Source organism: Bufo gargarizans, chromosome 5, assembly GCF_014858855.1.
Source record: "Bufo gargarizans isolate SCDJY-AF-19 chromosome 5, ASM1485885v1, whole genome shotgun sequence".
In the NCBI taxonomy this organism is placed as follows: domain Eukaryota; kingdom Metazoa; phylum Chordata; class Amphibia; order Anura; family Bufonidae; genus Bufo; species Bufo gargarizans.
Window position 1 is genome coordinate 48,513,480 of NC_058084.1, and position 26,006 is coordinate 48,539,485.

A 26,006-nucleotide genomic window follows, 5' to 3' on the forward strand; every position below is an offset into this window, starting at 1 on the left:
CGCTCTGCCTGGCTGTTACAGGAGCGTCATTGTAAAAAGGTAAAATAAAGATGCAGCGACCACCCGCATAGCAACGAATCGGCGATTATTCGATAACTGGATTCGTCGACAACGAATCCAGTTATCGAATATAATCGATTACATCGATTAATCGTTGCAGCCCTACTGTGCAGTTTACAGCACCGGCGTACTGCAGATCGGCTCCCATTCACGTGGATGGAAGCTGTGCTGAAGTACCTGGAACAGCCAGTGCACAGCGTGTGGAACTTTCTACTTCCAGCTCCATACACTTTATAGTTTCTGGCGTCAATCTGATATTAATGACCTAACCTCAGGTTAGGTCATTAATATCTAGGTTCTGGAAAACCGCTTCAAAGAATATGTTGACCTTAAAGGGGTTTTCCAAGACTTTAAAACTGATGACCTATCCAGAAGATGATTGATGGGGGGTCAGACACCCGGGACTCACGCCGATCAGCTGTTTGAGAAAGCAGCGGCGCTCTAAGTTTCTAGCTCAGCACAAGAGCTTTGTTCACAACCATACAGGTCAGTATGTCTTTGTAATGTCCTCCATGATCCTGAGACTGCTTCGGAGAGTGAGAGGTTAGGTTAGGAAGCAAAATCTTCTCTACTTTGTGTGCAGAAGATGCCAGCAAGCTGCCACCCACCAGACCTAGGAGGACTGCAAACTAGAGACAGAGCCTGCAGAGGAAAACTGCTAAAAACGGCAGCTACAGGGATGAGCGAATTGATTTCAGATGCTTCATCTGAAGCCAATTCGCATAAAACTTCGCTTAAATACTGTACGGCGCAAGCGCTTCGTACAGTATTAGAATGTATTGGCTCCGATGAGCAGAAGTTATTACTTTGCGAAGTCTCGCGAGACTTCCGGTAATAACTTCGTAAAATTTATTTCTACTGTAAGGAACCTTTGTACTGAACTCGGGTTCCGTACCCGAGATCGGTACCAAGGTTTTTTACAGTAGACATAAATTTACGAAGTTATTTCCGGAAGTCGCAAAGTAATAACTTCGGCTCATCGGAGCCAATACATTCTAATACTGTACGGAGCGCTTGCTCTGTACAGTATTCAAAGTTTTATGCGAATCGACTTCTGATGAAGCATTCAAAGGCGATTAGCTCATCCCTAATAGTAGCCAAAAATGTACACACACTGTACTATTGATTGATGAACTGTTTGTTGACACTTTAAACAAATTCTGTCACAGGGATTATGCCTATAGAGGGGTTCATATGTGCAGTTAGGTCTCCATCAGCATTTTTAAACAAACTTGTGTTACTACCATCAATGATTTAGTTTATATAAAAAATAGATTTTATTCATATGCTAATTAGCTTCCTACGGAGCCCATGTCCCTATGGCTGTTGAAGCCCAGCCGCGCCGCTTCTCCTTGAGCCCAGCACCGCCCCACATCCAAAAATGTCCTCCTTCCAGCGCCAACGTCACTGCCCAGAAGCGCCTTAATCTTGCACATGCGTGCAGAGACGTGCATTCCCTGGGGTTGCCAGCACAGTAACATCGGGACTGAAAGGAAGGCATTTTTGGATGTGGGGCAGTGCTGGGCTCCAGGAGAAAGGGCACAGCTGGGCTTCAATGGCCAAAGGGACATGGGCTCCTTAGGAAGGTAATTCACATACAGTGGCGGAAATAATTATTTGACCCCTCACTGATTTTGTAAGTTTGTCCAATGACAAAGAAATGAAAAGTCTCAGAACAGTATCATTTCAATGGTAGGTTTATTGTAACAGTGGCAGATAGCACATCAAAAGGAAAATCGAAAAAATAACTTTAAATAAAAGATAGCAACTGATTTGCATTTCATTGAGTGAAATAAGTATTTGAACCCTCTAACAAAAAAAGACTTAATACTTGGTGGAAAAACCCTTATTTGCAAGCACAGAGGTCAAACGTTTCTTGTAATTGATGACCAAGTTTGCGCACATTTTAGGAGGAATGTTGGTCCACTCCTCTTTGCAGATCATCTCTAAATCCCTAAGGTTTCGAGGCTGTCTCTGTGCAACTCTGAGCTTGAGCTCCCTCCATAGGTTTTCGATTGGATTAAGGTCCGGAGACTGACTAGGCCACTCCATGACCTTAATGTGCTTCTTCTTGAGCCACTCCTTTGTTGCCTTTGCTGTATGTTTTGGGTCATTGTCGTGCTGGAACACCCATCCACGACCCATTTTCAGTTTCCTGGCAGAGGGAAGGAGGTTGTCGCTCAGGATTTCACGATACATGGCTCCGTCCATTTTCCCGTTTATGCGAATAAGTTGTCCTGTGCCCTTAGCAGAAAAACACCCCCAAAGCAAAATGTTTCCACCCCCATGCTTGACGGTGGGGACGGTGTTTTGGGGGTCATAGGCAGCATTTTTCTTCCTCCAAACACAGCGAGTTGAGTTAATGCCAAAGAGCTCTATTTTGGTCTCATCAGACCACAGCACCTTCTCCCAGTCACTCTCTGAATCATTCAGGTGTTCATTGGCAAACTTCAGACGGGCCTGCACATGTGCCTTCCTGAGCAGGGGGACCTTGCGAGCCCTGCAGGATTTTAATCCATTGCGGTGTAATGTGTTTCCAATGGTTTTCTTGGTGACTGTGGTCCCTGCTAATTTGAGGTCATTAACTAACTCCTCCCGTGTAGTTCTAGGATGCTTTTTCACCTTTCTCAGAACCATTGAGACCCCACGAGGTGAGATCTTGCGTGGAGCCCCAGAGCGAGGTCGATTGATGGTCATTTTGTGCTCCTTCCATTTTCGAACAATCGCACCAACAGTTGTCACCTTCTCTCCCAGCTTCTTGCTAATGGTTTTGTAGCCCATTCCAGCCTTGTGCAGGTCTACAATTTTGTCTCTGACATCCTTGGACAGCTCTTTGGTCTTTCCCATGTTGGAGCGTTTGGAGTCTGCTTGATTGATTGATTCTGTGGACAGGTGTCTTTTATACAGGTGACTAGTTAAGACAGGTGTCCTTAATGAGGGTGACTAATTGAGTAGAAGTGTCTAACCACTCTGTGGGAGCCAGAACTCTTAATGGTTGGTAGGGGTTCAAATACTTATTTCACTCAATGAAATGCAAATCAGTTTTATTTAAAGTTATTTTTTCGATTTTCCTTTTGATGTGCTATCTGCCACTGTTACAATAAACCTACCATTGAAATGATACTGTTCTGAGACTTTTCATTTCTTTGTCATTGGACAAACTTACAAAATCAGTGAGGGGTCAAATAATTATTTCCGCCACTGTATGAATAAAATCGATTTTTCATATAAACTAAATCATTGATGGCAGTAACACAAGTATATTTAAAACATGCTGAAGGAGACCTAACTGCACATATGAACGCCTCTATAGGCATAATCCTGGTGACAGAATCTCTTCAAAGGGGTTTTCCCATCTAAACATTTTTGGGCTTATCAGTAGGATATACCCCAAATGTCAGATAGAAGCAGGTCCCAGAGGTGTGACCCGCACCTATCACCAGAACGGGGCACCCAAAGTGAAGAGCATACCACACAGCCATCTCTCCATTCACTGCTAAGGGACATTTGAAAATAGCTGAGCCAGAGCTTCCACAGAAACCAATGGAGGATGACTGTGCATGTGGCTACTCTCCCTATAAGGCTGAGTTCACACGAGCGTGACGGATTAGGTCCGGATGCGTTCAGGGTGCGTTCAGTTAAACTCGCACCATTTTGCAAGCAAGTTCAGTCAGTTTTGTCTGCGATTACGTTTAGTAGTTCAGTTTTTTCCGCGCAGGTGCAATGCGTTTTGATGCATTTTTCACGCGCGTGATAAAAAACTGAAGGTTTACATCTCTTAGCAACCATCAGTGAAAAACGCATTGCACCCGCACTTGCTTGCAGATGCAATGCGTTATTCACGCAGCCCCATTCACTTCTATGGGGCCAGGGCTGCGTGAAAAACGCAGAATATAGAACATGCTGCGATTTTAAAGCATTGCAGAAGTGATGCGTGAAAAAAAAAACGCTCATGTGCACAGCCCCATTTAAATGAATGGGTCAGGATTCAGTGCGGGTGCAATGCGTTCACCTACTGCATTGCACCCGCGCGGAAATCTCGCCCGTGTGAACGCAGCCTAAAAGTACTTTTTTTTTTTACATTTTATTTTCATTTAATCACAACAAAGGAAAAAAAAAAAAAAACAAAAAAAAAAAAAAACACAAAAAGAGTATACTGTAGGTTATCAATATCATGAAACCAGGCAACCCCTTGGAGGGAAAGTATAAAACCCTGCACTAGCAGCAATATTAACTATATGCATTGTCAGCTAGCCTCCACATACAACAACTTAACAGGTGACTTAAGATCTTCTATTTGTGGTTTGGAGATTTTAACGTTTTAGATGCAGACCACCTAATGCCCGCGGCATAGTAACAGCTCCGATGTGTCTGCAATGAAGGCTCTACGTGTATTGCACCTCCACAAATTCCCATGGCTGCCGGCTGAGATAACAGGCCTTGTCCAGCGGCACGGGTTACTCTTTATTTCCACTCTGCTCGCTGATAAACTTGAGTACGCCCGACCTGAAGGAGAACAGAACACCTTTTCTTCCGACGCTCCCCTTCCATTCCCAGGCAAACAGGAATGGTTCTAATCTGCAGCTACGGGAGTTTCAATTCCTTCCAGAAGCGGCTTTGATACAAAAAGCATCGGTAATGCTTGGGAATCTTTTGATAAAATCACTGGGACTTTTGAAGAAATCAGGTCAGATTTCTGAGCGTTGTATAAACAGTAAAAAAAAGATAATGCTATAAATATTAAAAGAGGTAGAGAAAAAATACTGATATGGACCTGGGGTACTGCAAAGGGACTACTGTACCTACAGAAGGTATATTTTTAGGGCTTATCTGCTAGAGTTTGTCCCATTACTACTTAACCGCTCTATGGATCGGCAGGGGTCCTCCACCAATCACAAGAACCGGGGCCTGTGTTTCCTGTGATCGGCAGGGGTCCCAGCGGTAAGACACTTATACCCTATACTGTGAATTGGGGATAAGTTGCTGTTGTGGGACAATCACTTTAAAAGGGGACTGCTCCACAAATATTAATTTACTTATGTTAGTTTCATCAGGCAAAACATACCCACGTTCAATTTGAACAATGTCATAAAAATACAGACATAGCGGTCATATACTTGTCATTGCACTCCCTGGTATTGATTCCCTTTTCAGAACATACAACCTAATTTGAAGGATGATTTCAGCCCCCTACCAACTTAAAGGGATTGTCCATTATATGAAAACCTAATTCCATACAACTTGGGGAGTTAATCCTCTGCTCAGGATCCTCATCTCCTGGCGCAGGTGGAGAGCAGTTATACAAGGTGTCTCCGGAGGACCTGTCCTGTCTTACATTACACAGGCCACCCATTCACCTGAATGGACACTCGGCAATACTTAATTGCCCTTTGGTGGCGCTGCAGGAAAATGAACCACTAAGAAAATTCCTAACAAGATTGTCCAAAGTCAAGAACTTCCTTAGGGGCAGAGCTAGTCCATATGGGATTAGTGTGTGTTTATTTCTGTTATCCTTCCTAGTGCAAGCTTGAAGGGAACCTGTCCCCGGGATTTTGTGTATAGAGCTGAGGACATGGGTTGCTAGATGGCCACCAACACATCCGCAATACCCAGTCCCCATAGCTCTGTGTGCTTTTATTGGGTAAAAAAAAACGATTTGATACATATCCAAATTAACCCGAGATGAGTCCTGTCCCCAAATCATCTCACATACAGGACTCATCTCAGGTTAATTTGCATATGTATCAAATAGTTTTTTTTACACAATAAAAGCACACAGAGCTATGGGGACTGAGTATTGCGGATGTGCTAGCAGCCATCTAGCAACCCATGTCCTCAGCTCTATACCCATAATCCAGGTCACCGGTTCCCTTTAACCCCTTAAGGACACAGGGCGTACAGGTACGCCCTTGTGCCCTGGTACTTAAGGACACAGGGCGTACATGTACGCCCTGTGCATTTTCGATCACTGCCGTGCGGCTGGCAGTGATCGGAACCCGGTGCCTGCTCAAATCATTGAGCAGGCACCTAGGCTAAATGCGCGGGGGGGTCCCGTGACCCCCCCATGTCGGCGATCGCGGCAAACCGCAGGTCAATTCAGACCTGCGGTTTGCTGCGATATCTGCAGTTTATGATCCCCGCGGTCCCTGACCGCGGGGATCAGAAACTTTAGGTTTCAAAACGTTGTCCAGTATTCCTCCCCCTGCACCCCTGAGTTATTTGGGCACGGTGGGAGGTGCAGGGGGAGGGTTGCGGGCGGTGCGGGCGGTGCGGGAGGCGGGCGGTGCGGTAGGCGGGATCGCGATCCCCCGCCCGCCTCCCATTGCGTAATCGTTGGCGTCTAGTGGGTATACCAGGGTGCCAGCACATTGCTGGCACCCTGGTATAAACGGCTGACATCGGTGATGCGATGTCAGCCGTTTAACCCTTTCCATACAGCGGTCCGTACGGACCGCTGTATGGAAAAGGTTAACAGTAAGAGGGAGCTCCCTCCCTCTCCCATCGGGGGGCTGCTGTGCCTTTGCAGCCCCCCGATGGGAGAAGGAGAGAGCCCCCAGACAGCCCCCCCAGAACCCCGTCCTTACCCTTCCCCGTCTGCGCAGCTCTGGCCACTACTGAGCAGACGGGGAAGGTTCCCATGACAACAGGACGCCTGCTCAGGCGTCCTGCTGTCCATGGTGCTGAACAGATCTATGCTGAAAGGCATAGATCTGTTCAGACAAAGTGTAAAATACAGTATAGTACTATATATTGTACTGTACTGTATTATGTAGACATCAGACCCACTGGATCTTCAAGAACCAAGTGGGTCTGGGTCAAAAAAAAAGTGAAAAAAGTGAAAAATAAAGTAAAAATCAAAAAACACATTTATCACTGATTAAAAATGAAAGAAATAAAATTCCCTACACATGTTTGGTATCGCCGCGTCCGTAACGACCTGATCTATAAAACGGTAATGTTACTTTACCCGAACGGTGAACGCCATAAAAATAAAAAATTAAAAACTATGATGAAATTGGAATTTTGCCCACCTTACTTCCCAAAAAAGGTAATAAAAGTGATCAAAAAAGTCGCATCTATGCCAAAATTGTAACAATCAAACCGTTATCTCATCCCGCAAAAATCATACCCTACCCAAGATAATCGCCCAAAAACTGAAAAAGTTATGGCTCTTACACTATGGAAACACTAAAACATGATTTCTTTTGTTTCAAAAATGAAATCATTGTGTAAAACTTACATAAATAAAAAAAAGTATACATATTAGGTATCGCCGCGTCCGTATTCACCGGCTCTATAAAAATATCACATGACCTAACCCCTCAGATGACCACCGTAAAAAAATAAAAAAAAAAACGGTGTAAAAAAAGCCATTTTTGTCATCTTCCGTCACAAAAAGTGTAATAGCAAGCAATCAAAAAGTCATGTGCACCCCAAAATAGTGCCAATCAAACCGTCATCTCATCCCACAAAAAATGAGACCCTACTTAAGATAATCGCCCAAAAATTTAAAAAACTATGGCTCTTAGACTATGGAGACACTAAAACATTTTTTTTGTTTTAAAAATGAAATTATTGTGTAAAACGTACATAAATAAAAAAAATTGTATACATATTGGGTATCACCGCGTCCGTGACAACCTGCTCTATAAAATTACCACATGATCTAACCTGTCAGATGAATGGTGTAAATAACAAAAAAAAAAAAACGGTGCCAAAAAAGCAATTTCTTGTTACCTTGCCGCACAAAAAGTGTAATATAGAGCAACCAAAAATCATATGTACCCTAAACTTGTACCAACAAAACTGCCACCCTATCCCGTAGTTTCTAAAATGGGGTCACTTTTTTGGAGTTTCTACTCTAGGGGTCCATCAGGGGGGCTTCAAATGGGACATGGTGTCAAAAAAACCAGTCCAGCAAAATCTGCCTTCCAAAAACCGTATGGCATTGCTTTCCTTCTGCGCCCTGTCGTGTGCCCGTACAGCAGTTTACGACCACATATGAGGTGTTTCTGTAAACTACAGAATCAGGGCCAGAAATAATGAGTTTTGTTTGGCTGTTAACCCTTGCTTTGTAACTGGAAAAAAAATATTAAAATGGAAAATCTGCCAAAAAAGTGAAATTTTGAAATTGTATCTCTATTTTCTATTAAATCTTGTGCAACACCTAAAGGGTTAACAAAGTTTGTAAAATCAGTTTTGAATACCTTGAGGGGTGTAGTTTCTTAGATGGGGTCACTTTTATGGAGTTTCTACTCTAGGGGTGCATCAGGGGGGCTTCAAATGGGACATGGTGTCAAAAAAACCAGTCCAGCAAAATCTGCCTTCCAAAAACCGTATGGCATTCCTTTCCTTCTGCGCCCTGCCGTGTGCCCGTACAGCAGTTTACAACCACATATGAGGTGTTTCTGTAAACTACAGAATCAGGGCCAGAAATAATGAGTTTTGTTTGGCTGTTAACCCTTGCTTTGTAACTGGAAAAAAAATATTAAAATGGAAAATCTGCCAAAAAAGTGAAATTTTGAAATTGTATCTCTATTTTCTATTAAATCTTGTGCAACACCTAAAGGGTTAACAAAGTTTGTAAAATCAGTTTTGAATACCTTGAGGGGTGTAGTTTCTTAGATGGGGTCACTTTTATGGAGTTTCTACTCTAGGGGTGCATCAGGGGGCTTCAAATGGGACATGGTGTCAAAAAAACTGTCCAGCAAAACATGCCTTCCAAAAACCAAACGGCGCACCTTTCACTCTACGCCCCGCTGTGTGGCCGTACAGTAGTTTACGGCCACATATGGCGTGTTTCTGTAAACGGCAGAGTCAGGGCAATAAAGATACAGTCTTGTTTGGCTGTTAACCCTTGCTTTGTTAGTGGAAAAAATGGGTTAAAATGGAAAATTAGGCAAAAAAATGAAATTCTCAAATTTCATCCCCATTTGCCAATAACTCTTGTGCAACACCTAAAGGGTTAACAAAGTTTGTAAAATCAGTTTTGAATACCTTGAGGGGTGTAGTTTCTTAGATGGGGTCACTTTTATGGAGTTTCTACTCTAGGGGTGCATCAGGGGGCTTCAAATGGGACATGGTGTCAAAAAACCAGTCCAGCAAAATCTGGCTTCCAAAAACCATACGGCGCACCTTTCACTCTACGCCCCGCTGTGTGGCCGTACAGTAGTTTACGGCCACATATTGGGTGTTTCTGTAAACGGCAGAGTCAGGGCAATAAAGATACAGTCTTGTTTGACTGTTAACCCTTGCTTTGTTAGTGGAAAAAATGGGTTAAAATGGAAAATTAGGCAATAAAAGGAAATTCTCAAATTTCATCCCCATTTGCCAATAACTCTTGTGCAACACCTAAAGGGTTAACAAAGTTTGTAAAATCAGTTTTGAATACCTTGAGGGGTGTAGTTTATAGAATGGGGTCATTTTTGGGTGGTTTCTATTATGTAAGCCTCGCAAAGTGACTTCAGACCTGAACTCGTCCCTAAAAATTGGGTTTTTGTAAATTTCTGAAAAATTTCAAGATTTGCTTCTAAACTTCTAAGCCTTGTAACATCCCCAAAAAATAAAATATCATTCCCAAAATAATTCAAACATGAAGTAGACATATGGGGAATGTTAAGTCATCACAATTTTTGGGGGTATTACTATGTATTACAGAAGTAGAGAAACTGAAACTTTGAAATTTGCAAATTTTTCCCAATTTTTGGTAAATTTGACTTTTTTTTATGCAAAAAAAAATATTTTTTTAACTTTATTTTACCAGTGTCATGAAGTACAATATGTGACGAAAAAACAATCTCAGAATGGCCTGGATAAGTCAAAGCGTTTTAAAGTTATCAGCACTTAAAGTGACACTGGTCAGATTTTCAAAAAATGGCCTGGTCCTAAGGTGTAAAAAGGCTGTGTCCCTAAGGGGTTAAAAGGAGAAGCAAACCTATACAGAAAAAGAAAAACAGAAAAAAGGCAAACACTTTCACCATGTTCAGGCCCTGGAATAACTACAACCTGGCCAAGGCAACAATGTACACCCAATGTACAAGAGTTTATGGGAGTTTGGGAAAACCATCACGTGTTGGTTTTCTGGAAACAGCGCCACTCCTGTCCATGGGCTTTATTCAGCATTTCAGCTATTCTAACGCACATAAATGAGGCCACTATGGATACGATGTAGACACAACCGACTGACAAGAGAGGCGCTGAACTTTCTTTGGGTAGAAAACGTTGGTGGTCAACTTAGAAGAAAACACCCCTCCCTGTTCCATAGCTTCAACCCTGGACCTCAAAGACTGCATACTGAACGTGCAGACAAATCTGTTCAATTGCATCGAGACCAGATAGTTGGGACCTTGCTGACCCAAGAGCCTAAAGTTAAGCACACAGCAAAGAAATCCCCACAGACATACATTAACGGCTATGTACACCTTTGCGGACAATTTTCTTATTATTGCATTGTACTCATTTTGAGCTAAAATTTTTTTTTCAATTGGTCTTTATTAAAAATGTTGAACCCCTTTCTCTGTACGGCCTTCAGAATCTCTAGTATAAGGCTTTGTATTTTTATTGTGTTTCGTCAGGCAGCTCAGCTGAGGGCTCCTTATCTCTGACCTTATATACATTCAGTAATGGCTCAGTTCTTATCTTACCAATAAGAATGTGGCTTAAATAAGTGACCTTTTAGTAATTTAGAGATAAGGGTTAGTAAATGACTGCCACAAAGTGAAACAGTTAACTCTTTGTGACAGAACGGTTGAATATTTTTAATAAATACAAATTGAAACATGATTTTAGCCCAAAATGCGTGAAATGCAATCATAAAAAAATTGCCGCCAAAGGTATCTATAGCTTTTAATTATAGGTACCACGGATGAGCTTAGAGACTATCTCTGTGGCACTCTCAAACGAGCATGGCTTGTGCAGGGTGTGCCATACTAAAGCCTGGTCCATGGTTTACTGAGAAATGGAACAAGTAGTGGACTCTGATCTGCCCATGCTCACAGAAGGAACTTACATGGGAGCTGCTCTGCAGTACCCCGGAATGGCCACTACACGGTGGATGGAGCTGTCTGCTCTTAGCTCCGTCCACTGTGCTCATTCCAAAGGCCACGGCTCTTGCTAGCAGCAGATTGTTGGATGTGCCTGGTGTCAGACCCCCACTAATATGATATTCTAAGGCTAGCTCTTCAATAAGTCCTGGAAAGCCCTTTTAATAACGAATTCAAGTATAAAGAGGTCACTACTAACAAGATCCATACACGGGTTAAAAAGATACATTTACATAAAAAATATCTACATTAGAAGTGGCAAAATCAGAAATTCTAATAAAATCAGGCTGCCTGGACTTAGTTGTACTTGGACGTGTTGCTGTACTTGTGTGTAGCTGTCAAGCATAATTCCAATCACTGGCTTCCAACGAGCTGACGGAGGTAATTTTCTTTGACAAGCAATTAGTCTGTCTACATTAATCACGAGGAGCAACCTGAAGTGGTTACACCAACGTTATTGCAGGTTTGCCACATCCACAATTATAAACATGGGTCGGGCGTATTAGAATTCAGTAACGTGTCCAAAAAAGAGTTTGACTGGAAAAATAAAAGTGAACGGGATCTCATTATTGCACGATCTATGCCATAATACATTGCGCATCTCGGCCAACATTTTCCCTGTCGCAAGACACCCAAAACCACTTATTAAGAATCTAAGGCAGCAAGTACTTCTCAAAAAAGAACCAAATGATTAGCACGTATATAAACTGTGTATTCATATCCATAGGATATACCATAAATGTCTGATAGATATGGGTCGCACCTCTCAGCCATCAGTTATTCTCTGCTGGGATGTAGCGCCACCATTGTGGAGCAAGGTGCAAGTCCCAAAGGTCTTCCGTTGGCTTCAACAATTGCCTGCCATTCATACACACATGACCGTGAGGCCAGCGATGGACTGCAGAGGTCACATGAATATGGTGTCATCACTGGAGAAGTAGTGGGAACTACTGTTGGGAGCAGGTGGGACATTTAAAGGGTGAGCAAGGTGGTTTTAAATTTATTTTGTACAATTTTGCACTCCTTGCTATATTGTTGTTTTAACTTGCATACCCCTTTCAAGTGACCCTGTCAGGTAGACAGCTGTATATGCAGGTGGTATACTATAGAGAAAAACAGGCTCTCTGCTTATGAGTCCGGTGGGCGGTCCTACTCATAGACTGACAGCTAGGAGTGGACATACAGAGGAGTAAGAACACCCACTGGACTCCTAACCCAAGAAAGAATATAAATTAAGTTATATTGCATTATTTCCCACCAAAGTAGATCTCAATCTGCTCAGCTCCTCCTGCTCCATGACATGCTCCCTACAGCTCAGATAACATGGTCAATGTCACAGGTTCCCTTTAAGTTGTATCTTCCATGGCTGGTCTTCCACTTTTTTTATTTTTTCATCCGGACTTGCTGTCACTAAACTTTCTGTGGAAGCGAAGGCGAGGGAAGCAATTCCAGCCATGGTAGAAGACCTAACTAGACTGGGTGATGTATAAAAATGTATTCCCAAATAGGTGACCAGCGGCCGCTCATAATTGGCCCTTAGTTACTTATGGTTGGATTCTGGAAAAAGGCGTCCATCAAGTCTGACCTCTGATTCAGCAGATATCACATCTTTACTGACAGCGCCCGCTCAGGAGCTGAGCACGCACCACAGCAGACACTCGGAGTCCATGATTGGCAATAATGTTGATCACAGACTTTTAACCCCTCAGATACCGCGGTCAAATATGAGAATATGACAATGAAATACAATTATTTTTTCAAAATTATAACCTTTTTTTTTACCTTTCAAAATACAAGAAAACTATAAAAATGTGGCATTGATGTAATTGTACTGACCCACAGAATTAAGTTAACATGTCAGTTGGACCACATAGGGAACGCCATAAAACTATTATGGAATCCTTTTTTTTTTCCTAATTCCACCCCATTTAGAATATATTTCCAGACATGCCATAGCTAGGCCCCCAGCTGCCATGGCAGTGTTCAGTGCCATAAGATCATCCCTCCGTTTGTCCAATTAAATGCTGCGGTTTCTACTGACCGTGGTATTTAAGGGGTTAAGCGGCAAAGATCTCTGCCCTTGTAGCAGGATGCTGGCAGTATAGAGCCCTTCTGAGTAAGTGCCATCCCCTGGATATGAACTGCACATCCATTTGTGGTAAGAACACTGCACTTTAGATGTACAGTTTCGCCCACAAAACCGGAAAGCGGGTATTCTTATTACTGCAATACAGTGGGGAAGGAAGTTGGTTATGTACCTGGTAAGCTTTTTTGATTTGATTAGCAGCCCAGGTGGCGAATTTCACATTGTCCTTCTTCATTTTTGCGCTGGCTTTAGGATTAGATGCAATGTGGATTGAGGACTACAATGAGACAAAAGTGGAAAAGGTAGTAAGTATATAAGACATGCAAGTGACGCGTTTTTGCATTTTGAAATTTTCTTAAATGGCCATGAGGACAAATTACAGTCCACTCAACCTCTTAAAGTAGCCCTGCGGTTCAAGAAAATAAAAAATAAAAATCACATTAAAACACGGGAACAAACAGAACACTTACCTGGTGACCTCCTTTGTATCTTTTTATCTGCAGAACCACCAATTCCAGGGCTCCGCTGTATCTGTCCATGGCCGCATCACTTCCCAAACTGCCTGATGAATTTGTAACCTCCAGACACTTCTTGCTGCCCTTGGATTGGCCAGCACTGTCCATGTGAACAATGCTGGCCAAACAAGGAGCAGGGCTGGACAAGTAGAAAGTGTCTTGGGGTACCAATACACAGTGCGTCTCAGATCGTTTCAGAAACGGTGCGGCCATCTTGGATGGCAGAAGAGGAGCCTGGGAATTAGCGGATCTGCAACTAAAAAGATGAAACCAGAGGGTCACTTTAATCTTGTAGTGCACAAATACCATGGGCTCTGAGAGCTTCAATGGGCCAGCATACATACTGCTCACAATCCACAGCTAACACGCTAAGAATGTGTAATGTCACAATGCCAGGAACTTGTAATAACAAATGGAATGAATAAAACTGCTGTAAAACCAAGCAACATAAATGAAAATTAGGAGAGTAGTTTAAATTTTTACAATACAATAACAAACCGCAATCAAAGTAGTCCAAAACACAAGGACCCGAGAGAAAATACACATCTCTGACTAAAAAGAGAGAACATTCCTATAAAAGTTGAGACTGATGCTTCAACGAAGCTTGGATAAATGAATAGGTGACTATAAGAAACTTTGTAATATATGTTACTAGAGAAAAGTGGCTCTTCCTCACCTCTCCATAGACTTCTGTGGGCAGCATGTGTGTCTCTTTCAATAAATCTTTTTTTGCTGTAAGCTCCTTTCTCTCACTGTAGCTCACTCCTCTTACCCAAAGACTTTGACAAGCAGCATGTCTGCAAGTGTCTCTCTGCACCTCTCCCCTCGTCTACCTCCCCCTTCAGTGAGCTGGCAGCTGTCTAGCAAGATGGATTCAGCAGAGAATATTAGCTTAGGACAGCGCCAGAGGAGAAAGAAGCATTTTTCTCTTAGAAGATATATTGCTAAGTTTCTTATAGTCACCTGAACTACTGATTTATGCAAAGTTTGTTGAAACGACAAATTATTCCTCACTGTGGGAGCCGTATTAAAGACCCTCCTGCCAACGCGTGTTCACACCAGACACAGCACTCGCCACATCCATAGCTCTCAACACGGTGGTGTTCCTGAAATTTACTCACAGTACTGCCTTCCTGGCTGCATTCTCCTTTGCACAATGAAAGCATTCAGCGTGTGCACAGGTGATTCTGGTACCTGTATCTGTGCATGCGCTGAACGGTTTTAGTGACTGTGCAGAAGAGGATGCAGCCAGGGAGGTGGTGATGTGGTTCAATCATGTGACTGCTACCATGTTGAGAGCAATGTAGTAATCCAGTGTTTTCACACATACCCACGGGCAGCAAAGCAGGCGCATTCCTGGACAGCCCCTTTAAGCAATCCACAGCTGTATAACAATAATAAAAAATATCTTTAATTTTCATTTTGCCCTGAAAAAACAACAGGGGGCGAGAGTGCTGCCTTCACATCGCTGATAGGCATCATGTATCAACCAATACATCTGACATATACTGGGATGACCACAGTGGTCTCAAGCGGAGCCCAAATATTCAGCGCAATCACCCATGGGTTATGATGCTGCTTGCTAGGTTAGCACCCAAACATATTGAGGCCCTGCCTACAAAGCTCCAGTCCAACAAAAAAATGTTCAGGATTTTGTAATGGCAGGGTCTACAGCTCTGCCACCATTTCACCCATAACGGGCAATCCACAGTTTGCATTCTTTTGCAAAAATACACTAATAGTATCCTGGCTAAATTCGAAAAAAGTGCATCATTCTGTGTGACTGAATCATATATTTGTGGTCTGAGGATCCATGAATGATAATATATCAGGGAGAATCGTGTGTTTTTCCTGGATAATTTGGTTCCAGAGAGCTGCTCTTAGGGCCACATGAACAGATGCAGTCATGGAGGAGGAAAGAATATATATATGTCCCTATGCATGCTTTGCTGATACATAAGTACAAGCAGAGGATGGCCTCTAGTTGCAGCAGGCCCAACCCAGAGCCTTTCTTTTTGAGACAAAATCACTGAATGGAATATACCGCAACGTGTTAGATTACGGTGGAGGAGAGGCGCTCAGCCAAACAATTACCCCAAATGATAATGAAGGATATCATTCTAATAATTTACGGTTAACAGTTATGAATAAAAAACAGGAAAGCTTAGAGTCCCTGGTTACATGCAAGTCCTCAAAGCTCATATTGTTACCGCTAATCTATAAGGGCGTCCTAATAACTTACTATATAAAGACCAAACAAGGCTCTCATATTGTGGTTGTTCAGCTTCAGAGACTGGGAAAAATATTTTCTAGCCAGTTCAAGATTTTCAAGTCCACCTTGAGTGTATTTCACCTGCAAAATAATCAGACGCATTAAAAAGCATAAAATACGGATAGAAATGCCTAAAAGATCCTGATTTGTAACAACAATATACATAATACAGCGCTTGGCTATCTCCATCAGTATGCATGCGCATAACCTATTTACACAGCGGACACAGGCGCCTCTGTTCTCCTGACTGCTGTGTATTAGTTGTTAAATAAGGACCAGGGGATTTTTGGACATAACCGTTGTTTTGCGTCATTTTCTATTCATTATATTTTTATAAAGAAATTCCTACAGGCCAGCAATTGTCATAAAATATTAACCCATTTTGTCCCCTGCTGCTTCCAGCACACCGCTCCAATCTCCTGCAGCGATAAGGTGCCATATAAGCAGCCACCACAGCGCTGGCCTCAGCCGCCTACAGCACAAGACCACTGAGGCCTCTGACTGGTGCAGGGAGGATCAGAGCTGGAAGCAGCAGAGGATGAAATGGGTGAATATGCATAGTTTTATTATTTTCTCCACAATTGCTGGCTTGGGAAAAAATTCTTAAAAAATCAGACACCCCTATTAGTTTTATTCATTATAGATGCCAAGATATTGTGCCTGTCCATACTGTTAGGGCATATTGCTGGTACACCCCAAGAGGCTTTTACAAGAGACCGTAAAGTAATGCCAGCCCCAGTCTGGTGAACTCCCGTGTACAGTGCTGCAGCTCAATCATGGCATTGAGAGGGTTAACTTCAGCGATCAGCCTTTTGTTCTGATCCTGGCAGTGCCGTCAGTACTTTAGAGCGGTCCTCCTACCGTGGATCGTATGGGAACAGTGGCAGATCAGAAGTAGGTCAACTACCTCAGGGCCTTGACGTATTATTATATCCGGGTACAGGAAGGGGTTAATATAGAATAACAGACCCAAAAATGCAATAAAATAGAAATTTTTAAAAAGATAAATAACAGTAAAATTGAAGAGGTTTACAAGTTTAAAGGGACACTGACAGGCCGAATAAGCATAATTAGCTGTATATATGTATGCACAGGTCTTCTGTCCACCTTATGAAGACTGTAAAATGATGTTTTATAACCTGATAGAATTGCTTGTCTTTCTGCCCAAGGGGCAGCGTTTCAGCTTTACTTCTGCCCAGGCAGCCGCCCCCCAACCGCCGTTCTGAAGCGCCGCCCAGCTCATCAATATTCACTTCGCTGGGCGGCTTCTGCTGTCCCCGACGTTCCAAGATCTGGCGCATGCGCCCGGCACCCTGACTGGCCGGGACCACATCGCGCCTGCGTCCCCTCTGCTTTGAGGCCGCTTCAGCCTCGGCGTTCTGCGCCTGCGCCGGGCACTTTTCTGAGCAGCGCAGAAGCCGCCCAGCGAAGTGAATATTGATGAGCTGGGCGGCGCTTCAGAACGGCGGTTGGGGGGGCGGCTGCCTGGGCAGAAGTAAAGCTGAAACGCTGCCCCTTGGGCAGAAAGACAAGCAATTCTATCAGGTTATAAAACATCATTTTACAGTCTTCATAAGGTGGACAGAAGACCTGTGCATACATATATACAGCTAATTATGCTTATTCGGCCTGTCAGTGTCCCTTTAATGTGAAATATTGAGGTCCAATGTCAGTTTCTTCCATGCAATTGCAATCATTTATGTGTATTTCTAAAGGTGGATTTACACGGGCTGAGCTAAAGCCGATTGTCAGGAAGGATGTGTTCCTTCCCGACAGTCGGCTGCCAGTTCTGTGGGGGTGAAGCCCATTTACATGCAGTGATCTCCTTCATAGTATGAGAACAAGGGATGACTACTGCGATTGCTCGTCCCCATACAGAATCATTGTTTCTGCGCAGCAGATCGCTGTTTAGACCGCGTGATCTGTTGCCCAGAAACAATAATTTATGTGCCTGAACTAACGATCATTTCACCGTTTCGGTCCCTCTCAGTTTGCAACAAGCGGTGATAACTGGTACGTCAACAATTAGGAAGGATCGCACAATCATCCAACACAACTTGATTTGATTTCGGAGGTTTCATGTGACTAAAAAACTCTGCCTTCCATCTGGCTTTTATGCCCCTCCCACATACCACAGATTGGAGCTAGGTGCTTGAAAATGTGAACATTTGCAGATCTTGGTGACACCCACTACTTCTTCGACTTGCATAACCTTAGAGCTTTTCCATCTTGGTGTTGCAGTTTAGATGTTGAGTAGTGTAGCATACAGAGCACAGTGCCGCACATTGCATAGTGGCTATGCTTGGTATTACAGCTCAATTAAATTCACTTGAATGGGACTGAGCTGCAGAAAGGTCAAGTGCTGATGAACGTGACGTCCCTGGCCTAGGAATAGGCTATGGTGCTCATTCAAGCACCAAGGTCCCTTTCAACAGTTGATCAGTGGGAGTGCCAGGAGTCGGACCCTCACCGATCAGATATTGATGATCTACTGTATACACAACACGTTCAGTTCTTCAAGGAATTTCCACTATAAATACTCACTTCAGCAAACTGCTGGTAGTAGAAGTGGTTGTGTGGGTTTGTCAGTATGAGCTCCTCCAGACAAAACGCAGCTTTTGCATAGCTGTAGGAAGAAAAGAGAAAATGTGCATAAAAATCGGCTTCACACAACAACAGGATCACTGATCACAAAGATCATCATTTCTAAACGAAAACCCATTAACCAGGAGGACCTGTGTGCAAGTTGTGGCACAATTTTACTGCGACTACTGTTGTCATTTCCTGTGTGTCAAAGAGAGCAGGAAGACCAGTGGGGACTTAGAAAGAGTTGGAACCGGAGCAGTGGGGGATCAGCGAGGTGTCTTTTTTTTTTTATGCCATTCTCACCCCTTTAACCACTTGACGACATGTGCACATAGCAACTGAGGAGGCGCTCCTTAGGTCTGAATGGCATCCCTTCGCAGTGATCAGGGAAGCCGTTCATTCCTTGTGATAACCTTAGTGCCTCTGAAGGATGCATGACTATTACAGCAGAAGTTCCTATTGAGGCCTGCAGGTGGCAGGGCTCCATGGGAACACAATAGAACTCCCATAGGTTGCAATGGTAATTCATTGCAGTCTATGGAACAAGCAGTCAAGCAATCTAACAATTGCTTGTTAATGTCCCCTAAGGACATCAAGTACCCTAAATAAAATAATTTTCACTACTGAGCGCAAAATGCCAGTACTATTAAAATATAAAAGTATTTATCCTGTACAGGTGTAATAGGAAAAAAAACCAACATGGCCAATGTTGTCGTTTCACCTACAAAAAAAAAATGTAAATAAAAAGTCATACACACTCCTAAATAGTATCAATAAAAACTAAAGATCGTCCGTTGCAAAAAACTGAGCCCTGACACAGCTCCGTAGAGGGAAATATACAAAAGGTTATAAATCAGTTTTTTATTTTTTTTTTGTAGGATATATTGTATTTTTTAATGGTACCATTTTGGGGTAGATACGATATACAGTACAACTTTTATATACCGTATATACTCGAGTATAAGACGAGTTTTTGGGCACAAATATTTGTGCTCAAAAAGCCTCCTCGTCTTATACTCGAGTCTACTATCTTACTTTGTCTTTGCTCCGGTAATGCAGGCAGTGTGGGGGGCGGCGCTCACTCACTGACGTCACGCGCCTGCGCCGCCTAGTGGGAGCAGGCGCGTGACGTCAGTGAGTGAGCGCTGCTCCCCGCACTGCCTGCGGCTGCTATTACCGGAGTAAAGACAAAGTAAGATATCCAAAGTTAAAGAATACTGATGAATACTACTTTATAAATATACTGCTGTGAGCGTCGGGGAGGGGGATCTGTGGATGGCACTGTAGGGGGATCTGTGGATGGCAGTGCCATCCACAGATCTCCCTACAGTGCCATCCACAGATCCCCCCTCCCCTAAACAGTGCCATCCTGGCACTGTTTAGGGGAGGGGGGATCTGTGGATGGCACTGTTTAGGGGGGAATCTGTGGATGGCACTGTTTAGGGGGGAGATCTGTGGATGGCTCCCTGTATTTAATGCAGAGTGTGTGTGTATATAATGCACACACTCTGCATTAAATACAGGGAGTCAGAGTCAGACTCCCATCAATCTGAGTCACCCTCTTGCAGATGTGTGTATATAATGTAGAGTGTGTGCATTATATACACATACACTCTGCATTATAGCTGCATTTCCCACCCTAGTCTTATACTCGAGTCACTAATTTTTCCCATTTTTGGGGGTAAAATTAGGGGCCTCGGCTTATACTCGAGTATATACGGTAATAAGGCTACATGCACACGAACGTTGTTTGTTTCCGTGTCTCCTCCGTTTTTTTTGCGGATAGGATGCAGACCCATTCATTTCAATGGGTCCGTAAAAAATGTGGACAGCACACCGTGTGCTCTCCGCATAAGTATGTCTGTTCCGTAGGCCCGCAAAAAAAAATAAATAGAACATATAGACATATTCTTGTCCGTTTTAGGCATGGTTACAATGGATCTGCAAAAAAAAATAAAAGGATGGCATACGGATGTCATCCGTTTATTTTTTTGCGGACCGCAAAACACATACGGTCGTGTGCATGTAGCCTAACACTAAAGCTGAAGTCACTATTGGCTGTGACATTTAAGGATAGGGCCACAAGGGGAAGATTTTGCTGTATTCCAGCTGCGGACAAAATCCACACCACAGGGCAATTGACGCTGTGAATATTTTTCCGCAGTGTGTGGAAGAGATCTCTTCAAAGATCAGCTATTTGGTTGGTACTACAAAATGGGAAATGCAAATCTACAGACATCTGGATTTACCCAAGGAGGCTAAAAGGCCAGGATCACACCCTTTCATGTCAGTATTTCCGTCTGTAAATACAGCTATAAACGTCGAACGAAAACATTACATCGGCAGTAAGTAGGATTAGTTCACACAGAGAATTCAGCAACTGTTCCAGTCTTCGTACCTTGACTCAACCTTGTCCTCAATATAAAGCCTTTCCTCTGAGAAAGGAAATGTTTTCCTCTTATTAAGGGTGCATTCACACGACCGTAAGTGTTTTGCGGTCCCCAAATTGCAGATCCACAAAACACGGATACCGGCCGTGTGCGTTCTGCAATTTGCGGACCACACATGGCCAGCGCTATATATGCTCTATCTTTTTTGCGGGGCCACGGAACGGAACAGATGCGGACAGCACACGGTGTGCTGTCCGCATCTTTTGCAGCCCCATTGAAATTAATGCAGATCCATTTATACGGTCGTGTGAATGCACCCTAAAGGGGTTGCCCTACAAAAAATATGGATCTGAATTCTTTTGTAATTGCATGTCATTAAAAATTTAGCATAGCCACTGAGTTATTCAATAAAATGTCTCTGTATAGCGCCACTTGCCACCTGCTGTTTTTTTCTTTCTTATTTCTTTGACCGTCTCTCTGAGATGGCCACACATGCTCAGTTTCATCCTTCAACTGCCTCCTGAGCTGTGATAGGGAGAGCTGAGACACACCCCCTGAGCTGTGATAGGGAGAGCTGAGACACGCCCCTGAGCTGTGATACGCCTCCTGAGCTGTGATAGGGAGAGCTGAGACACGCCCCCTGAGCTGTGATATGGAGAGATAAGACACGCCCCCTGAGCTGCAGCCGAATAGACACTCCCCTGAGCTGTCAGCTTGATATAAATCTAGCAGAGCAATGAATGTGGAGATCTCTGGATCCATGTGAGGTACAGGGCTGGTTCTAGCTTTTTTAGAAAGAGACTGTCATGTATTATATGATGTCTGACTTTCATTTTTTCATTAATCGTAGGATAACCCCTTTAAACTAAATCCGTTTACTTTAAAGGGATATGCATGCCCATGGGAATAGAGAAAATGGTATATGCATGCTGCACAATCCATTTTGTATCTAAATACACACAGGGGTTGTACAGAATTACAAAAACTTTCCTGCTTTTTTTCCAGAAACAGTGGAGTACAAATACTTACCCTATATATGGCATACACTTACATTGGCTGCCTAGACTTGCACTGCATTTTTCACAGGGGCCCAGGCTGGATGATATTTGTGGTGCAGGGACAGACACCTTTCTCTATACCAAATATTAATTGGCTTAGTTTGAGACCATTTTACTCCGGAATTTTGGTGCTATATGTCACAAATTAGGCCGTGCCCGCTTTTCCCTACAAACCACACTCTTGTCGGGCCAAGCATTGACAGCTTCTCTAAACCTAGATGCAAAAATTGCACCAATTTTCGCCCAATTTCGGCCAGAAAGTGCACACTTTTGTAAAACATAGCAGCAGTAAAAAAATTTTTTTTTTAAAAGCATCTCTTCCTAATGATCCCTGAAACACGGATGGCATCCGTGTTGCATCCATGGTTTTCACAGACCCATAGACTATAATGGGCGTGATGAATCCGTGAACATGGACAAAATAGAGCATGCACCCGTGCTAAAAAAAAAGATAAAAAACAGACCCACGGAGTGTGCTAAAAGACTGATGTGTGAATACACACAATAAAATGAATGTGTGTGCAGTCCGTGGAGAACACATGCAGCACACGTTCGTGGGAGACTGACATGTAAATGAGGCTTTAATAGTCGTGTTTCCATCACTGTCGTGTGAATAGACCCTTATGCCTCATTCACATGTCAGTGTTCGGTCAGTGATTTCCATCAGTGAATTTGAGCCAAAGCCAGGTGCGGCTGTAAACACAGAATAGGCGCAAATCTGTCCCTTAGACCTTATGTCAAAATATCATGGTTTTGGGTCACAATCACTGATGGAAAGCACCGACGTGTGAATAAGGCATTAAAGGGGCTGTCCTGGAATAGAGAAACATAGCTGCTTTATTGAAGACGCTGGGGCTGAGCTATAATACCACACACAACCTGTGGTACAGGGGGTGGCGCCGTTTTTGGAAGAAAGCAGCCATCTTTTTCTAGTCCTAGACAATCCCTTTAAGTCTACAAGATAACCATCTTGTCAATCATCTAGACATAGAAAACCTGTTCAGGGACTTACTCAAGTTCATTGATGTAAAGTTCCGCCAGTTCGTGCCAAGCTTCTTGGTCACCTACAAATCTGCAACAAGAAGGTCAGAAGCTTGAGGAACACGGGTAAGGGTGGGAATGTACGTGTAGAAACAGAAAAGGAGCCTAAATCAAATGCAAATTCCATTTTAATTAAAAAATATATATGTATAGCAAAAGTGCACAAGAAAATCCCCTTGTAAAACACTCACTGTTCCAGATACTCATTGAGCTCCCGGATTGCCTCGGCGTTCCTCCCCTGGGCTTTGCGAATGGCAATCTTCCTCTTTCTTGTCGCCTATAGGTTGACATTAAGTAAGGATTAGACTCACGGTAAAGAAGGCAATTAAACTGTGCAAATTATTATCTCAATGCCAGAGGAATTCCACAGCTTGGTGGGAGTATATAAACACGCGCTGCGCTGATCCCCCGACACAATGCAGAACTCATCCAGCAATCGCATTGTGTGCGCCCGGCTATTGATACCAACTCCACGCATCACTTCATCCAAAGAAACGTCCCGGCAGAATGGAGTAATTACAGAGCCGTGGGGAAGGCTAATCCTGCCATCCCATTCAGGCTCATATCTCTGCTTCCTGTCGCTGCAATAGTCTCTGCGGGGGGGATAAAGGGAATGTAAGGGGCTTGTAAGAGCGCTAAGCCCGGGACGGACATAATACCCTTTCACTGGCCCAGCGATGACGACAGCCCGAAAGGTCGCTGCCGGCAGAGGTACTGGCTACTTGGGGTCTCTCCAGCCCTCTCTAAAGTCTAGTATAAATGGACGTATTAACATGAGTGGTCACCCAGATTTCCGAGAGTCCAGAAAAGCAAGTGTAGGAGCAGAGGATAAGTAGTTCTCATACCCTTTGCAGATGTGAAAACGGCATGCACATGGGCCGAGGCGTAAGGGAGACGACTGCTTACTGCTAGTTCTAAGACTGTATAGGCACAGGGGATAAGGTTCATACCTTGAAAAGCCCCTTCAAGGAAAGTGTATCGTCAGAAAATGACTTCTTGTTTATATCACGTTTTTATGGAACATTTTTTTATTTTTCAATGTCAAAAAAAATATGTACATAACCCTGCAATTTTCACAGTGGCCACAAGGAGCAATAATAGGTTGTGGTTTCCTGTTCTGCACAGTACTCATCGCATTATCATCACAGGCAGTATTACAATGACAGACATCCCCTCTATATAGATAAGACAGGATCCACCATTCACAGAACGTGATATCACAGCTCATCTCCTCCCTCCTGAGTTGTCCGGTCTCCTCTTAAAACTAGCCCACCCCTTTAAAGGGCATCTGTCAGCAGTTTTGTACCTATGACACTGGCTGAGCTGTTACATGTGCGCTTGGCAGCTGAAGACGTCTGTGTTGGTCCCAGGTTCCTACATTGCTGAGAAAAATGATGTTTTAATGCCTCTAGGAGCAACCGGGGCGTTGCCTTCACACCTAGAGGCTCTGCTCTCTCTGCAACTGACACGCCCTCTGCATTTTGATTGACAGGGCCAGGCAGTAAAAACATCATCACACCTAGCCCTGTCAGAGTGCAAAGGGTGCGGCAGTTGCAGAAGCAAAACCTCTAGGTGTAATGGTACCACCCCCGTTGCTCCTAGAGGCATATACTAAAACATCATTTTTCTCAGCAATGCGGACACATATGGACATGGGACCAACACAGACGCCTTCAGCTGCCAAGTGCACATGTAACAGGTCAGCCAGTGTCATAGGCACAAAACTGCTGACAGATGCCCTTTAAGAAAGGGTTACAGTATGGCGTATTAAAACGGCTGCACGTTTTGTTTTGTACAATTGAGACGTTCCCCACTGGAGTTACAATGAGCTGCAATACCAGGCACGGACAAGAGTGGCGCTGTTTCTGGGTGAAGGATATAAGCAGCACAACCGGCGGCAGCGTTGTCACACACATACACGGCACGTGCGTTTCAGCCTTTCACTATTCACTGAAAACTGTCCGGGAATACAACCCCCAATGTAACTCCAGAGACGGATAACTAGAAGGGAATGTCAACAGGCTAAACAAATTGGACTGGAGCGTGTTTTCATTTTTGAAAGGCTGCAGACATCTTGGCCATGAGGATTTAACTTACTAAAATACCACTGAGCACAAAGCCCTATTCCACCGGCTCGCTGCGCACGGAGGATTTAATTGGTTGTGCGGTTAAGTGATTTTTTTCCAGTAATGTATCAGGATCTGGGATGATTTACAGGGCTTGTCAGGCAGACTGGACTAGAAGGTTCTGAGGAGCGGCCAGTAACACATTATGTGGGATTGTTCTGCCGCTCGCTTGCCAGAATCAGTGCTACACGTGCCGTCTGCCCAAACGCCTGTCGCCCCATAGTGAGGATGTGCTGAGCCCATCATTTATCTTTATTTGGCACATAAAAAAAAGAAAAGAGGAATTTCCCTTACAAAATTTTTATATATAATATATATAAAAATCTTTATCCTGACATCATAAGGATGACACGAGGAGCAGAGCGGAGTTTGTCAGAGGCACTAGGCTGGAGTGTGTATTTGCTACACCTCACCGAGATATTACTATAGGTTTCCTAGGACAGCTAGCCAACAGACTGTATACTCTGAGCTATCACAGTGCACAAATAAACATTTCAATGAAAAACGTAGTCCTGCTACATCTAGCGAGACTGGGTTTGTAATTCGGCAAAATTTCAATTTACTGCACAATACAGACAGGGGGGCTTCAAATCCCCTGCATAGACAAAAAGTCTAAATATATATTCTTTACTGCCAGCAACCACCACTAGGGGGAGTCCAGGAGCACACTGCACCAAATAAGCAGTAAGCTCCCCTCTAGCGGCTACTGCAAGCAGACAGAGCTATGCATCAGAAGTATGGAGCTTTGGATTATATGGGCATATAAAATGAATTTGTACAAATTTGTACATGTCGGGATGTGAATATTCACTTTGAAGGGGCTGTCCCAA

General features: G+C 43.6%; 1 protein-coding gene across 3 annotated transcripts in view; it reads right to left on the bottom strand.

Annotated features, from left to right (window-relative positions):
• The window catches only part of EMC2 (ER membrane protein complex subunit 2), a 104,437-nt gene that overhangs the window by 13,733 nt on the left and 64,698 nt on the right, over positions 1-26,006 (bottom strand). For all 3 annotated transcript variants that reach the window (XM_044295037.1, XM_044295036.1, XM_044295039.1), the window contains exons 7-11: positions 23,242-23,327; positions 23,022-23,081; positions 18,520-18,601; positions 15,946-16,056; positions 13,361-13,465 (exon numbers count right to left, since the gene is read on the bottom strand). In XM_044295037.1, coding sequence (XP_044150972.1) covers positions 13,361-13,465; positions 15,946-16,056; positions 18,520-18,601; positions 23,022-23,081; positions 23,242-23,327 — 444 coding nt within the window. The remainder of the gene's footprint in view (positions 1-13,360; positions 13,466-15,945; positions 16,057-18,519; positions 18,602-23,021; positions 23,082-23,241; positions 23,328-26,006) is intronic.